A 15,248-nucleotide genomic window follows, 5' to 3' on the forward strand; every position below is an offset into this window, starting at 1 on the left:
AGCCAACTAACACATTTTCCCAAAGTAGGAAATACCCTTGTTTTCTTGACATATGTGTTTTTAAGTGAATGTTTACTATTTTAGTATTAGGCAAATTAGATACAATAAACAATATGTACCTTTTTTTTTCATAGTCCAGCCTATGAGAGGCAAATGTTTTAACCTGGTGTCATCACCTCCCCTCTCTACTGAAGATTTTAGAAATTGCTCTATAGATTTTGGTGGGGTTTTTTTTTTTGTCATTTTTAGATGTTAAAAATAATATCTCATCAGCTTAAAATTCAATTTTGAGTTTTAAGTGATTTTTTTATTGTTTTGTAATTTTCTCCTCTGTAGCATTTATTTAGTGCCCTCCACAGACTTTCCAGAGAATGACCTTTTATTCACTGCACTTGGTGATGCCTAGATAGTCTTAGCAAAATGGCCAATTCTAATAATAACTAAATAGATGCTTTAGTAGCTTAAGATAAACCAATGTTTCTTCTCATAAATTTTCAGTATGGTACAAATAAATACTTTGTTGTAAAATCGCAGTTATAAGTATCCTTGAAGCATAGTGGGGCATGAGCTCAAAAAGACATCATTCTGACACCAACCATGGTTTAGATAGAGAAGAAGACCATTTAGTGCATCAATGAGAAGCTTATTGATAATTTGAATAGAAGATGACTAGTAGTGATAATTCTTGATTGATTTGAAAAGCTTAAGCATATATATATATATATATATATATATATATATATAGTGTGTGTGTGTGTGTGTCTGCATACACACACACACACATACACACATATTTTGTTTTTCACCTATTTATTTCATTATGTGAACAAAGGAATTCCAAGGAGTGAAAATTAAATTTCTCATTATATGAGATCTCTAATACGCATAGTAGCTTCAAAATTCATTTTAGTTAGAAATTATTTTTAATGCTGAATGCATTTATAAATACTAATTATGGTACTAATTGAAGTCTTTCAATAGTAATCTTTCTATTTTATTGCTTACGTAGTAATAACATGTAATAGTCCTACAGAATTGAACATTGGGTGCTTCTGGATCACTAAATTTTGATTTCATCCATACTGTTTCTTTAATTGATATAATATTTTGGTCATGTTGCCATGAAATATATTGATTTGGATTGACTTGGTTAAAAGCAAACTTTTTGTATTTCTTTTCATCTTATCTTTCGTTTTTATTGGATACTTTATTTATTTACATTTCAAATGTTATCTCCTTTCCAGATTTCCCCCTCAGAAATACCCTATTCCATTCTTCCTCCTCCTGGTTCTATGAGGGTGTGCCCCCACCCACCCACCCACTACTGCCTCCCTGCCCTTTCATTCCCCTAGACTGGGGCATTGAGCCTTCACAGGACCAAGGAAGGGCCTCTTTTCCCATTGAAGCCCAACAAGGCCATCCTCTGCTATATATGCGGCTGGAGCCATGGGTCCCTCCATATGTACTCCTTCATTGGTGGTTTAGACCCTGGGAGCTCTGGTTGGTTGATATTGTTCTTTCTATGGGGTTGCAAACCCCTTCAACTCCTTCCATCCTTTCTCTACCTCCACCATTATATATATATATATATATATATATTAGAACACATTCCAGATTAGCTTATTTGGCCTCAGTTTATAATCTTAGAGATATTTTAAAAGACTTCCTCTAACAACTATTTCTGACTCTTAAATTTAACTCAATTTATAGAATATATATAATATATATTTTTTCTTTATTACAGGAAAGACAGTCAACAGCTAAAAAGGAAAAGAGCAGCTCCCAGCAGCCAAATAAAGCGACAGACAAGAATAAAATGCAAAGAGCTAACTCAGTTACTATGGATGGACAAGGTTTGCAGGTAATGGATTCAAAAGTCCAAATTATAATAGCATCCATATTTGTTACTTTCACACTCTGAGAAGCACATATGTTCAGTTATCAACACATTCTTTCATCATTTATATTATTTTAGTAGACTTCTTCAGAAAAATCATTATTAAGTTATCAAAATGTCAGTCTTATACTTGATTGATAGAATGACATTCTGGATAGATTAGTGATTTATAACTTTATTTAAAATAAAATTGGCAAAAAATTAATGTGAATCTGAAAGTTTAAACGAATATGTAACTTTATTGTTTACACATATGCTATTTGCATCTATTATCTGCCTTTTTCCAGTTATAATCACATATAGAAACACACAGGTATACATGCATATGTTCACTTACATACATGCACAAACTTTTTATGGGTCTAATTCTGAGAAGTTAATTTAATTGTGAATATATACCTTTAGGGAAAAATGCAGTATGTAGGAATATTTTTTTAAAATAACAAAATGATGTATTCAATGTAATATATCAATAGTTTTACATTTTACATTGAACTCAGATATCATATATAATTTTAGTTTAGACAAAGAGAAGTGGCTGAATTTTTTAATGAACCTATTAATTATCACTTTGACTTTTGATATAAAACATATTCTTTCCACCTACATTATAAAATGTTTTATAAAGTAAATATATTTAGCTAATTTGCTGATGCTATAAAAATGAGCATTTGTTAAAGTAAACATCAGTTTAATGTTAAGAAACATTTGATTACATCATTTCTAATGTTTTCAGTTGTATGGTTCTTTGAATTGTATTTTCTTATTAAAGCATTTAAAATTTCAGGCTTTGCATCAATTATTCAACACATGGATTACTATAGAATACAATTGCATACAGAACTTGGGAATCTAATAAATATTAATTATAATTATATTTAATTAAATATTTTATTTTCAATAATTATTGACTTATTTGTGATAACATGCATCACATACTTCATATACCATAATCAGTAGCATAGCTGGGTAAACAGAATATTTCTAATAATTGCTTAATTAGAATTTTGAAAAGTTTACTGAAACAAATAATATTGCTTATCAATTGATAATGAGGTAATTTTTGTGTCTAATTAAATATACTACAAATAGAAAATATTTCCTGTGTAATTAAACTTAAATTCAAAAAGAAATTTCAAAAAATGGAATTATTGTCACACACACACACACACACACACATATATATATATATATATATATATATATATATATATATATAAAATTGAATCATGAAAGAATATGTCTCAGTGTTATTTTTGGAAATCATATCTGTGTATTTAATAATCTCATATATGATTCATCTCAAATTTGAAATCTAACTACAAATTGTGATAGCAAAAATTTACTGTGTAATCTCATCCATTTTTTCAAGACAATCCACTCTGAAATTTAATATAAAATCATAAACACTGAATAGTTTACATTGTTAGTAATTCTAGGATACAGCCCTAAAAGCACAATTTGTAAATTTAAGCACATTTCACATGTGCTTCGGTGCATATTCCTTACAACAAAAGAGGAAACTTGGAATATTTGCAAATAATTCAGATAACACAAGCATTCTGACACTATTTTATATATATTTGGCATAGTTTTTATTGGTGTGATAATTCTCTCAACATGAACTCTGTGTCATTATACATAATATTACCATATTTAAAACTATTGTTTTGATGGTCAGAATTTAGATAATAGCCCTTACACCTGACATTTGCCAGGACAAGCCCACAGTCTGACTAAGAAATGCCCTGGCTTGGACTATGTGTTTTACTCCTACAATATCTTGTACCTTTTTCAACAAATAAAATTTGTATGTAAGGTTAGAATTTGTAAATACTGTGCTCACTCATGACTCCTTGTGTTGTATGAAGGTCTGAGACAAAAGAACTTATTCACTAGAATATAATACCTATGTTCTCTACTTCCCAAGCTTTAAATTGTTAAGTTTGATGTTTTCCAGCTTAAAGCAAGAACTCAATTTGCTTACAGAGGATCATAAAGGTTTTTTACTTATGTAGTAATATGTTTTATTTTTATATTTATTTGAGAAGAAGCTGAAGTATTTGTCCCTTTATGGATAAGGATAGACATGTTAAATTGCACATGATCAACAATAATAACTTCATAACAATGCTGGTGCATGAAATTATCAGCTAAAAGTATTAGGTGGGAATGAAGATATAAATTCAGACAAAACAGTATTAAATAAGTAGAGCTGTAATTGTCAAGAATTTAGGGTTTAATTGTGTGTTATTCTGTACCTAGTTGTGTTTCATCTGGGAACTGAGGTCTCACATAGTTTTGATCAGAATGAAAATGGGGAAAAAATCCATTAACGATTATTTGATTCCAAATACAAAATATCTTATGGTGGCTTATCACTTTTGAAATAGTAAAATCATTGGTTCTTGAATTAATGTAAAAATATACCAGGAAATTAATTATCTGTGAGCTTTATAAAATATATGTCTTGGAAAAGCATTGAGTTGCAGCCCAGTTTGCATATAACTCATTGACAGAAGAGGTCTACACTGCTATAAGAAGATTAATCATAGTTAGGCACATTCATCTTCTTCCTTTCCAACTAACCAGTATAATGATCAGGATTATTATTTCTAATTAGAGGAAGTAATAGATCATGCATAACCCTAGGATGAATCTCATTAATTAACCCAAGTCCTAGGGGACTTCAAATAGCAGTGGTTTGGCACTCTGTCTTTGTCATTGCTCACACCATAGGTTTACACTTCAAACATAATATCAAATGTAATGGAAATGTCATTTTTTAACTTACAGGAGCTCTAATGATAAAAAAGAATATCCTGTGTGTGGACAAATAAGGAAAAAACAATAATCAGATAAATTTAGTACAAGATATTTACCTTTATCCTAACTATTATGTAAATTTTCTTAGTAAAAAAATCACCAGATAATGAAAAAATACAGTTTGTATTCAAATCTATGACAAAGTGGACATTAATTCTTAATATCATAATTCAAACTGCTGTGTTTTTTCACACAATTAATTTATACTGATGTCTTTCTGACTTTATGTTTTGTAATATTCAGGAACGAATTAAAGATAAACACATGCACTATGACAACTGTTTAGTATATATGCAAGTCAGTTCATTTCTTTAGTCAGTGTGTATAATGGCCTAATCTCATTGACTCCTTTTAAATCAGTTCTTTATAGTTAGAATAACCCCTGTTCATATGCTGAGATAATGGTTTACAGTTTTAAAAGCTACAACCTTTCAGCCGGGTGGTGGTGGCACATGTCTTTAATCTCTGCACTTGGGATGCAGAGACAGACAGAACTCTGAGTTTGACACCAGCCTAGACTATCAAATGAGTTTCAGGAGAATCAATACTACACACACACACACACACACACACACACACACACACACAAACACAAATAAAATAAAACAACAACGACAACATCAACTACAACAACAACAACAAAAAAAAAACAAACAAACAACAACTACTCAAAACAACCCACTACAACTTTTCGACTGAGCTTACCTCTATACAAATATTGTGTTAGATGCTAAATAACACACAATACATGGAGTCACATATGATTAAGGAAAATAGGCCAGAAGGACATATATGATTAACTAATTCAAATTGGAGATACATTATCCATTTGGGTTTATGAGATATAGACAACTCTAAATACTCTCAAAATTATGGCTCCTAAGCTTTAGGAACAATAAGAACCTTATGCGTAGAGTGAAAATCAACACAGAAAATTATAGAGTAATTGAAAGGCTTACTCTTGGTAAAATTAGTTTATTAGTGAACTGGTTAGTACTCCCCAGAGCTCGTGTCTCTAGCTGCATATGTATCAGAAGATGGCCTAGTCGGCCATCAGTGGAAAGAGAGGCCCATTAGTCATGCAAACTTTATATGCCTAAGTACAGGGGAATGCCAGGGCCAAGAAGCAGGAGTGGATGGTGAGGGTATGGGGGACTTTTGGAATAGCACTGGAAATGTAAATGAAGAAAATACCTAATTAAAAAAAATGCACGACTACCATAACTAAAGGTTATAGCATCAAAGGCTTACCATAGAGTTGTGTAGGTAGAGAAATGTTTTGAGAATAGTATCCAACTGGAAAGTGATGAATACGTGGATAGTTTGTGTGAAGCTGTCAGGTCTGAAATGGCAAAGTTGGCATCCACTGAGATGCTTTGGGTGACTGTAGTTTGAGAAGAAATTCAATGCCAAAGAATATAACACAAGTAGTCAGAATTTGTAAAAAACAAATACCATCTGTAATTCATGAGAAATAATAAATAAGAATTTGAGGTAAAACAATTCCTTATGGTACTAAGAATGATTAAATAAGATGAGATTACGGAAGGCATGAGCCTTCCTAGGGAGTGTGAACTGAACCCACAACCAGCTTAACTCCAGAGTCACACTCTAAATTTACTCTACTAGACTTAAAATGATGAAATGTATGCAGCCTGCAGAAGAACACAGTGTTAACAGTCTCTTTCTATTAATAATTCTTCACTACTTTGAGAAAATATAGGGTGTATCAGAGACATTTCAAGAACAGAGGTTGGATAATGGGAGACTGGGAGACTATCACAAGACAGTTTTCATCTCTATTACATACTGTCCTATTCTACAGTCTTCTCATATGCCATATGAATATGTACCTCCATGTGTGCATTGTCTTATGCTGAGGCAACAATGTCTAATGATACTTTCATATTCCTTTATCTGAGATAGTTTAAATTATGAAGCAGATGACTGACATTGGATATGTCCATAATCTTAATTGACAATGGAATAACATAAGTTAAAATAGACTATCTTTCGCCACTTTGCCACTGATCTTTTAATTGCTTCTTCTGAAGGAGTATGTGTATTAGTATGTTTGAGAAACAACGAAGTATTTTCACTCTGGCTGATTCCATATGTATCCCATTCTGAACCCCTATGGTCTTATTTTTCTTCCCCATCCACTACATGTAGGTTATACAACATGTAAAATAATGAAAAACAAGGGAGTAACAGCCAAGATTACTGTGAGTATTTTTGCCTCACTTAAGCAGAGTGGCGAGGTAGGATATAGGGACAGCTCCACACTTTCATCAGTCGTAGTGCTCAGTCTCTGCTATCTTCAAAGCCACCTTGAGCTCCTCTTAATTTATATGACCCATGCTGGATAGGAAGGAGAGGGATAGACAATCTTCTCCATTTAGAGAGCATATGATCCGACCCTTCTGTATTTGGGTTGGGAGTTTTTGATAACAAAATGCTCCAGGACAGTTTTGGCTTACACTTGAGACATTTGGGTTTGGAGGCAGCAACCATCTTACTGTGTGCTGACAGGTCTTCCTGTGTTCTGGAATGAGGAAGAAACCATAGCAACTGCCAGTATACTTCACCAGATGAGACATAAGCATGCTTTTCTACTTATTATTTATCCTCTTACCTGCCAAGACATTGGAACCTCAATATCTTAAACACTCATCTATATTTGTACACATATGCATATAAATATACTTGTGTTCTACAAGCATCAAAAGCCACTGAGATGAAAATACGATAGGAAAAATTTCTAAACTCTATTGTCCTTTTTTCTTTCTTTCTTTTATTTTATTTTTTTTTTCTTTTTAGACCAAAAAGCATTCCAACTTGTCAAACCTGACAAAGACTAGATAGCACGACAGGTCTCTTTGGCTCTCAAATCTAAGACTTCTGTCTGCTTAGCATCCACATTTATTCAAGCAGCTAGGCCTTCTTTTTATAGAAGCAAAGGTTAACACAGTTTTAAAGTTTTTTTCTCTGAGCATAGAAAAATATGCCAGATTTGCCTGGAATAAAATTTCTGCTCTGACAAACATTATGTGTTCCCTTAACACCTGAGCCCCATAGCTACTGCTTTGTCTCTGACAGCACTGAGTCGAGAGAAAATGTGGATTAACTGGGTTAGTTAAGAACAGATCAAACACACACACACACACACACACACACACACACACACACACACACACACACACACAAATGCCTTCAATGTTATCTTATAACCAGTGTGATGCAGAAGAAAAAGGGAAACTGACCCTTCTACTTCTGTATTTCCATTGTGGGCATTTGACTTTCTCACATGTGAAACATCATCATTCTAAATTTCTTAGGTTCTCTTGCAGTTTTCTAAGTCATTTTATTTACTTCTCCATCCAACTAGCCTCAAAATTACATCCTTATATTAATTAGTATTGCTCTACAGAACACTGTCTATTTAATAGTATATAATATATATATTTAATAATAATATAATATATATATATATATTCATAATAATAGGAAATTTGGAATCTTTTTAACCAATATTTGTTAGGATTTAGAATGATGTCATTAAATATTTCAATACCTACTCCAGAAAATGATTTCTAAAGGTTATATTTTAAATAGTAATTAAGCACATAAGAAGTGAAGAAAGAAAAATGATCATTATTGTATTTAAAGTTTTTTTTTTTTTTTTTTTTTTTTTTTTTTTTTTTTTTTTTTTGGTTTTTTGAGACAGGGTTTTTCTGTGTAGCCCTGGCTGTCCTGGCACTCACTTTGTAGCCCAGAAATCCGCCTGCCTCTGCCTCCCGAGTGCTGGGATTAAAGGCGTGCGCCACCATGCCCGGCTTGTATTTAAAGTTTTATAACTTTTCTCAAATCCTTATTTATGAGCTGAAGAGAAGGCTCAGTCAGGAAAGTACTTGCAACACAAAAATGATGACCTGAGTTCATGTCCCCAGTACCCGTCTAGAAAAGCTAAGAACAGCATCAGCATGGTACTTTTGCAACATGAATACTTCAGAGACAGGAGAAATCCAGTTTTGTTTTGGTTTTTACATCCCAGTCACTGACCCCCTTTCTCCCTCTCACAGAGTCAGAGGTCCCATCTCCTCCTCTCTGAGCATATTCCTCCCACCCAAGCTCATTAGGTCTCTGCAGGGTTAGGTTCATCCTCTCCCACTGAGCCCAGAAAAAGCAGCTACCTTTGGGAACACATTCCACAGACAGGCAACAGCTTTAGGGACAGTATCTCCTTCAGTTGTTGGTGGACCCATATGGAGACTGAGCTGCAAATTTGCAACATATGTGCTGGGGATTTGGTTCAGCCTGAGTATGCTCTTTTGTTGGTGCTCCAGTCTCTGAGAACTCCCAAGAGTCCAAGTTAGTTAACTCTGTATATCTTCCTGTGGAGTTCTTATCCCCTCAGGGCCTTCAATCCTTTTCCAACTCCTCTGTAAACGACCCTGACCCCAGATGTTAACTATCAATTAACTACAGATACTGAGAATTTAGTCTCAAACTTATGGTAAGGAAGTGTTTGAAGAAGATAACTAACTCTGTGAAGAAGATATATAACATACACACATATGTACATAGAGACATACACACATATAAGTATACAAAGATATGTACATATACACACACATTCACACATATATGCTGATACCTACTTATATAGAAATATACATATATACATGTGCACATGTACACATATACACAGTTTATATTGACATTCTTATGTCTGAAACAAATGAATAATAATTTAAATTAAGCTTAAATTAAATAACATGAAAAATAAAATACTATGTACATATGCTATCATATTTATTTCACATAGAATAAATTTCGAAATTTCAGTTTTGCAATACAAGTAATGTAAAGGAATTTGTATGCTAATTATAAGATAAAGGTGTTTTTGATGTTTCCTCGATTTAGATTTTGATAAGGTAAACTGCACAGCTATTACAAGCCATTAGTACCAAGGTTATAGTGGAGTGGACACTTTATTCACATCAGCTGAGCACCTGTGTTACAGGAATGGACAGGAAGGAATTACAGACCCTACTGCTCTCCTGCCCTTAATAAGTTAAAGGAGTACTAGGATAGAAGAACCATTGTTTTCTTTATTCAGAAAAGTAAAACAAAACCAGATACAGTTACTGACCTGAGAATTAGTTTGGCTACAGTTGGAAAAATGAAGACTATCTCATTCATCGTTCTCATTTAGCCAGTGTGAAGATTTTAACTTTTCTTCCTTGCACAAACTCATTAGAAAGATGCCATTTCAGTTAAGATTTGGAGGAAAGAATATTTAAACTGATATCATTAAAACAGACAGCAAGAAAGGGCACTCTGTAATGAAATGATTGCTTTCAATTGTCATATTAAATATTTAAGGATCGTCTCTATGGGAGAAATAACACCACATAAAGATTAACTTGAATCTACTTCCAATCTTAGCATTTAACCGGTCCTGTTCTTTTTGCTAAAATAGTTTTAATTTATGTTCTAAGCATTATTTTAGCAAATCAATATTCTTTGTATAATGATGTTCTTACCCAGTATACATTTACTGATTGAATATCAAACAGATACAAGATTTCTTTGCTACCCTATATAAATCAATAATCTCATGTTATCAGTGCACCAGCACTGTACCTGTATGGTTTTTCTTCCTATCCTGTTTCTCTAGAGTTCAAATTTGTCCATGTGCTTGTGGAGTGAGTATGTACTTATTACTAATTTACAATTCCACCAGGAAGGGGCTTTGTCTTCTTGATCTACCTCGAAATGGATAGTGAGGAAGATAGTCCACACAGTCAGAGATCACTCAGTTTACTCGGGGAACGCAGTGCGACTAATAGTAAACTTCTGCTTAGACTCTGTTTACAAAAGAATTAAAATATTCTGAGGAAAGACAGAGTAAATTGGAACAGTAGGTCAAAGAGTGGCCCACAAAAGGAGATGGACTTCACAAAGTTCATGCATTCAGCTCTATAAGGGAAACTGCAAAAAGAAGTTTCATCACCGGTGGTGGCGCACGCCTTTAATCCCAGCACTCAGGAGGCAGAGGCAGGCGGATTTCTGAGTTTGAGGCCAGCCTGGTCTACAAAGTGAGTTCCAGGACAGGCAGGGCTACACAGAAAAACCGTGTCTCGAAAAAAAAAAATTAAAATTAAAAAAAAAAGAAGTTTCTTTATATGTGAAATGTTTCTTCTTTGTTTTCCTGAAACTGATTTATTGTTACTATTTTACAGAATGTTCCAAAACTGTATTTTTTCTTTCTTTTTGTTGTTGTTGTCTGTTTTTCTTTTTTCATGTCTTGCATGTTATTATTTGCTATTCTTTTCCTGGTGGCCACAGATACACTTTAAAGAAAGGCTAACTTGTGTATAATGAGTGTCAGCAGGTGTCTTCTACACTTGCCCCATCCTAATAATTTCTCTATATTTCCTTCTAGATCACTCCTGTTCCTGGCACACATCCGCTTCTAGTTTTTGTCAACCCTAAAAGTGGTGGGAAGCAAGGAGAACGGTATGCTTTTAAATGTCATGTCCTTTTCCTATATCAAAAAGTGAATAGCTAAACTATGTTCATGATGTAAGCAACACTACTCAAACTAGCTCCCACCTATGTGTAACAAACTGAGAGGAATCTCTTTCCTTTAAATTTGAACGTTTCATATAATGGTATTTTATAATCATTGTAACTATCAGAGTTTATGTATCTGCATTTTTTTCTACCCTACCCATAACAGTTAACCTTTAACTAGAACATGACATATGACACAGCTTCATAAACAATGTTAAATCGATATTGGCTCTTTAAGTGACCAACAGGTTTGCCCTAGGTGAATGATCGCCATTACCAAGGAACAGAATATATGTGTAACATGTAGTCAAAATATATTAAGATAATTTTCTGCCTACATTTGATTTAATGATACTGTGATTCTTGGTGTAACACAGAATATCTAATGTGAATAAAAATAAAGCTGCATTGTCAGGAATTGCAGTATTTGTTCGAGTTGATAATACAAAATTTCACTTTTGTAATAAATTAATGATTAAGTCATATTATGAAAATGCATAAATATGAAAAGGAAACCAATGGGAAGTGTGTTCTAGTACAGACTAGAGTCGTGAACTCAGCTACACTTGCCTTAATGTTGCTGGGAAGTTGTTCTTAATCTTATAGGTACAAAGGGGGCAAAGCAAACATTGTAACTGTAGATCAAGATGCATTGTTTACAACTAATTAGAAAACTTTTTAACCAATCATGGAGGTTTGAAAGTTAATTTTTCTGCCATTTAACTTATGAATTCTTTTAATTAAATGAATCTCAGTTTTTCTTTCAATAAAATATTATATACTTCAACTCTTCACAGCATATACTTATGTTTTATTCTGGCAAACTAACAAAATAACTGAAAACTTTGTTTCTACAATATTTCCTTAGAGAGATCAGTTGCCTTGCTCATGAAAATAGAAATTAAATAATAATGCTAAATTACTTTTTTCAACAAGTTTCATAAGTTACATGTACCTTTAGAGTACATTTAAATTTTTAGAAATAATAAAAGCATGAAAATGGTAAATATTAATAGTTGGTCTTATGGTATTTTTAATATATCATTTAATGTATAATCAGGTGAAAATATCTTCTCAAATGTTCTCATTTCTGTGTGGTGAAAACTGCAAATTCTGCTTTTATTTTTCCTAGTTTAATTAAGAGTAAATTACGTCTTGCTACTTAACTAGGCAATCCATACCAGGACATTTTGCTTATATGTAATTCTTGCCTATTTGTCAACCTTCCCACACCTGTTCCCTCTCTATAATTATTACATCATTTGATAACTTTCAATGTGCTCTTACTTTTGAGATCAGCTTGTTTAGATTCCACAAGTGTGATCTTGAACTGTACCTATCTATTTTTACATAGCTCATTGAACTTAACGTAATGATCTCTAGGTCTATTCATGGGGTTACAACATAATAGGCTTCTGTGATGTTCATGGCTAAATATTTCTCACAGTGAATCTTTACCACATGGACTTCATCTGTTTATGAATAGGAAGACATGTTGGTTGTTTCCAGTTCTTCATTGTTGTGAGCCATAGTGCCATGGGGTGCAGTTGCTTCTTTCACACATTATTTCAATAATTTAGGTATATATCCATTAGTGGATCAAACAGTAGTTCAGTCTTAAGATTTGGAAGATGTTTCTACTCTTTTCCATAAAACAATAACAAAAACATATAAACCGAATCTAAAGCATGTGGGGGATCCAATTTCTCCACATTCTTGCCAAGCATTAATCATTTTAATAATACATGTTCTTACTAAGATTATGAAATACCTCATTGTGGTTTTTCTCCTGATGTTTATAAGGGTTTGCCATAATGATAGTTTAAGTTGTTGTTGTTGTTGTTGTTGCTGTTGTTGTGTTTTTTTTTCATATAACCAACCAATCATTTGTAAGTCTTCTTTTGAGAATGTCTATGAATTAACTGTTTTCCTTGATGTAGAAAATATTATCCATATTATCATGTTAATAAATGCAAAAGATTTAACACTCTTAATGATATGATGCTGAAGAAATTAAACATAGAAGAAATGAATCTGTGCATAGCATACTGTAATTTGTGAATAACTCATTAAGAATATTGTAAGAAGTATGAGAAAGCTGACAGCATACTCTCCTATGTCAAAACTAAGACAAGGATTTATACACATCACTACTGTATGTAGTTCTGGAAATCTATACAGAACAATCATGCAAGAGTAAAGAACAGGACGTCCACATTAGTAAAGTAATTCCATCATATCATAGACAACCAGAGGATGCAACCAAAAATATGAGTATTTATAAACAGTCTTAGTAAAAAGGAAAAATACAGGGCAACACAAAACATATGCCCCAGTACAGGGGAATGCCAGGGCCAGAAAGCTGGAGTGGGTGGGTTGGGGAACAGGGTGGGGGAGGGTATAGGGGGCTTTGGGTATAGCATTTGAAATGTAAATGAAGAAAATACCTAATAAAAAAAGAAAGAAAGAAAAGTTATGTTAAACAGAAATCAAGAAAGCAATCCCAACTAGCTGTTGTGATGTAAGCCTATGTTCCTATGTTCCTCATTTAAGAGCATGAGGTTAGCCCAGGCTGCACAGTGTGAGGATTTTTTTGTTGTTGTTGTTAATCTAGGCTTTGTAGTGGTCGACCTTTTCAACAACCAACAATTTATCATAGCTACAAAAGTTTTAAAAAGTTATTAAATCATTTTAACTCCAAAAAGCAAACTTTCTATGATGACATTTGTGAAAACATTGATTAAAAGTCTATAGACAACATACAACATAGAATGACTTCCCATATTTATTGGTTGGGACAATCAATGGTTGCACAATGTATAAATCATCTAATTGTATCTATATACTAAATGTAATCCCAATGAAAATACCAAGGGTATTCTTAATAGACTGGGAAACTTCCTAAAATTTACATTATTTCAAATCAAGAAAATAAGAGAGATAAAGACTCAAGTACAACAAAATATCTAATGACAAATCCCAGAGAAATTATACAATCTGTATTTGCCTGGATGTTCATAACAGAATGGAACAGAAAAAAACAGTTTAGAGGTAAATTTCTTCCTGCAGAGCCACCTCTGTGAACATCGGTGCAAGAATGTGCATTGCAGAACAGGCCACCTTTCTTCCTATAAGCTATCACGGGAAAATTCAGCATTCATGCGAAGAAGACCCTAATCAGCTTCTTCACTCTCAGTTATAACCTTAAAGCAGATCAAAGTCTCAACCAAAAAATATGAAATTGCTAAAGGACAATGTTTCAATATGTTGACATTAGTAAGGGACTTTGGACAAGACTCCCCAGACACAGAGAATGAAAGCAAATAAATGAATATCCTAAAGACAAAATATAAACTGTCAGCTGATCTGGATGACTAGGAGAGGTCCTTTCCCCCACCCGCTTACCACTCCAAGTTAATTCCTTCTGAGCCTCTGCTCAGTGGCAAGAGAAAAATGTTACTTGACCAAGGAGAACTGGACTTTAGTCAAGAACACAGAATAGCTAACTAAGCAACTCTGTTAGAAACCACAAACAAGCTCTCACAGTAATTAAATTTACTTTTAATGGCCACAGGCAACATATAAATGACAAAGAGAAATGAATAGAAACAGGTGTGTGGATAAGCATGACTATGTTTCATTAAACACATGTGTAAAACTTCCAAAGAATACACAATGTGTCAAATAATACAAAAAGATGTGTTGAAAGAGATCTGGTCAGAATATGAACAGTTTTCTGTGAGTGGTTTCTTTCACAATAGGATTCCATACAAACATTTACTCATTTTTATCATTGTTGTTGTTTGCATTTTCAACTTTGATAAGTTGAGTAAATTGCAAAATGACACAGGATTATATATGCACACAAAGTTTCCTGTAACAACCAATGGTGCTCCTACTGGGCATATCCAAATTCCACTAGCACCGTTTACCACTAGGCTAG

The 15,248-nt window shown here is 33.2% G+C and overlaps 1 protein-coding gene across 7 annotated transcripts in view; it reads left to right on the forward strand.

The window, feature by feature from the left end:
• The window catches only part of Dgkb (diacylglycerol kinase beta), a 710,085-nt gene that overhangs the window by 280,536 nt on the left and 414,301 nt on the right, over positions 1-15,248 (forward strand). For all 7 annotated transcript variants that reach the window (XM_029484790.1, XM_021178688.2, XM_029484791.1 and 4 more), the window contains 2 exons: positions 1,745-1,861; positions 11,175-11,248. In XM_029484790.1, the coding sequence (XP_029340650.1) occupies positions 1,745-1,861; positions 11,175-11,248 (191 nt within the window). The remainder of the gene's footprint in view (positions 1-1,744; positions 1,862-11,174; positions 11,249-15,248) is intronic.

Source organism: Mus caroli, chromosome 12, assembly GCF_900094665.2.
Source record: "Mus caroli chromosome 12, CAROLI_EIJ_v1.1, whole genome shotgun sequence".
NCBI classification, from domain to species: domain Eukaryota; kingdom Metazoa; phylum Chordata; class Mammalia; order Rodentia; family Muridae; genus Mus; species Mus caroli.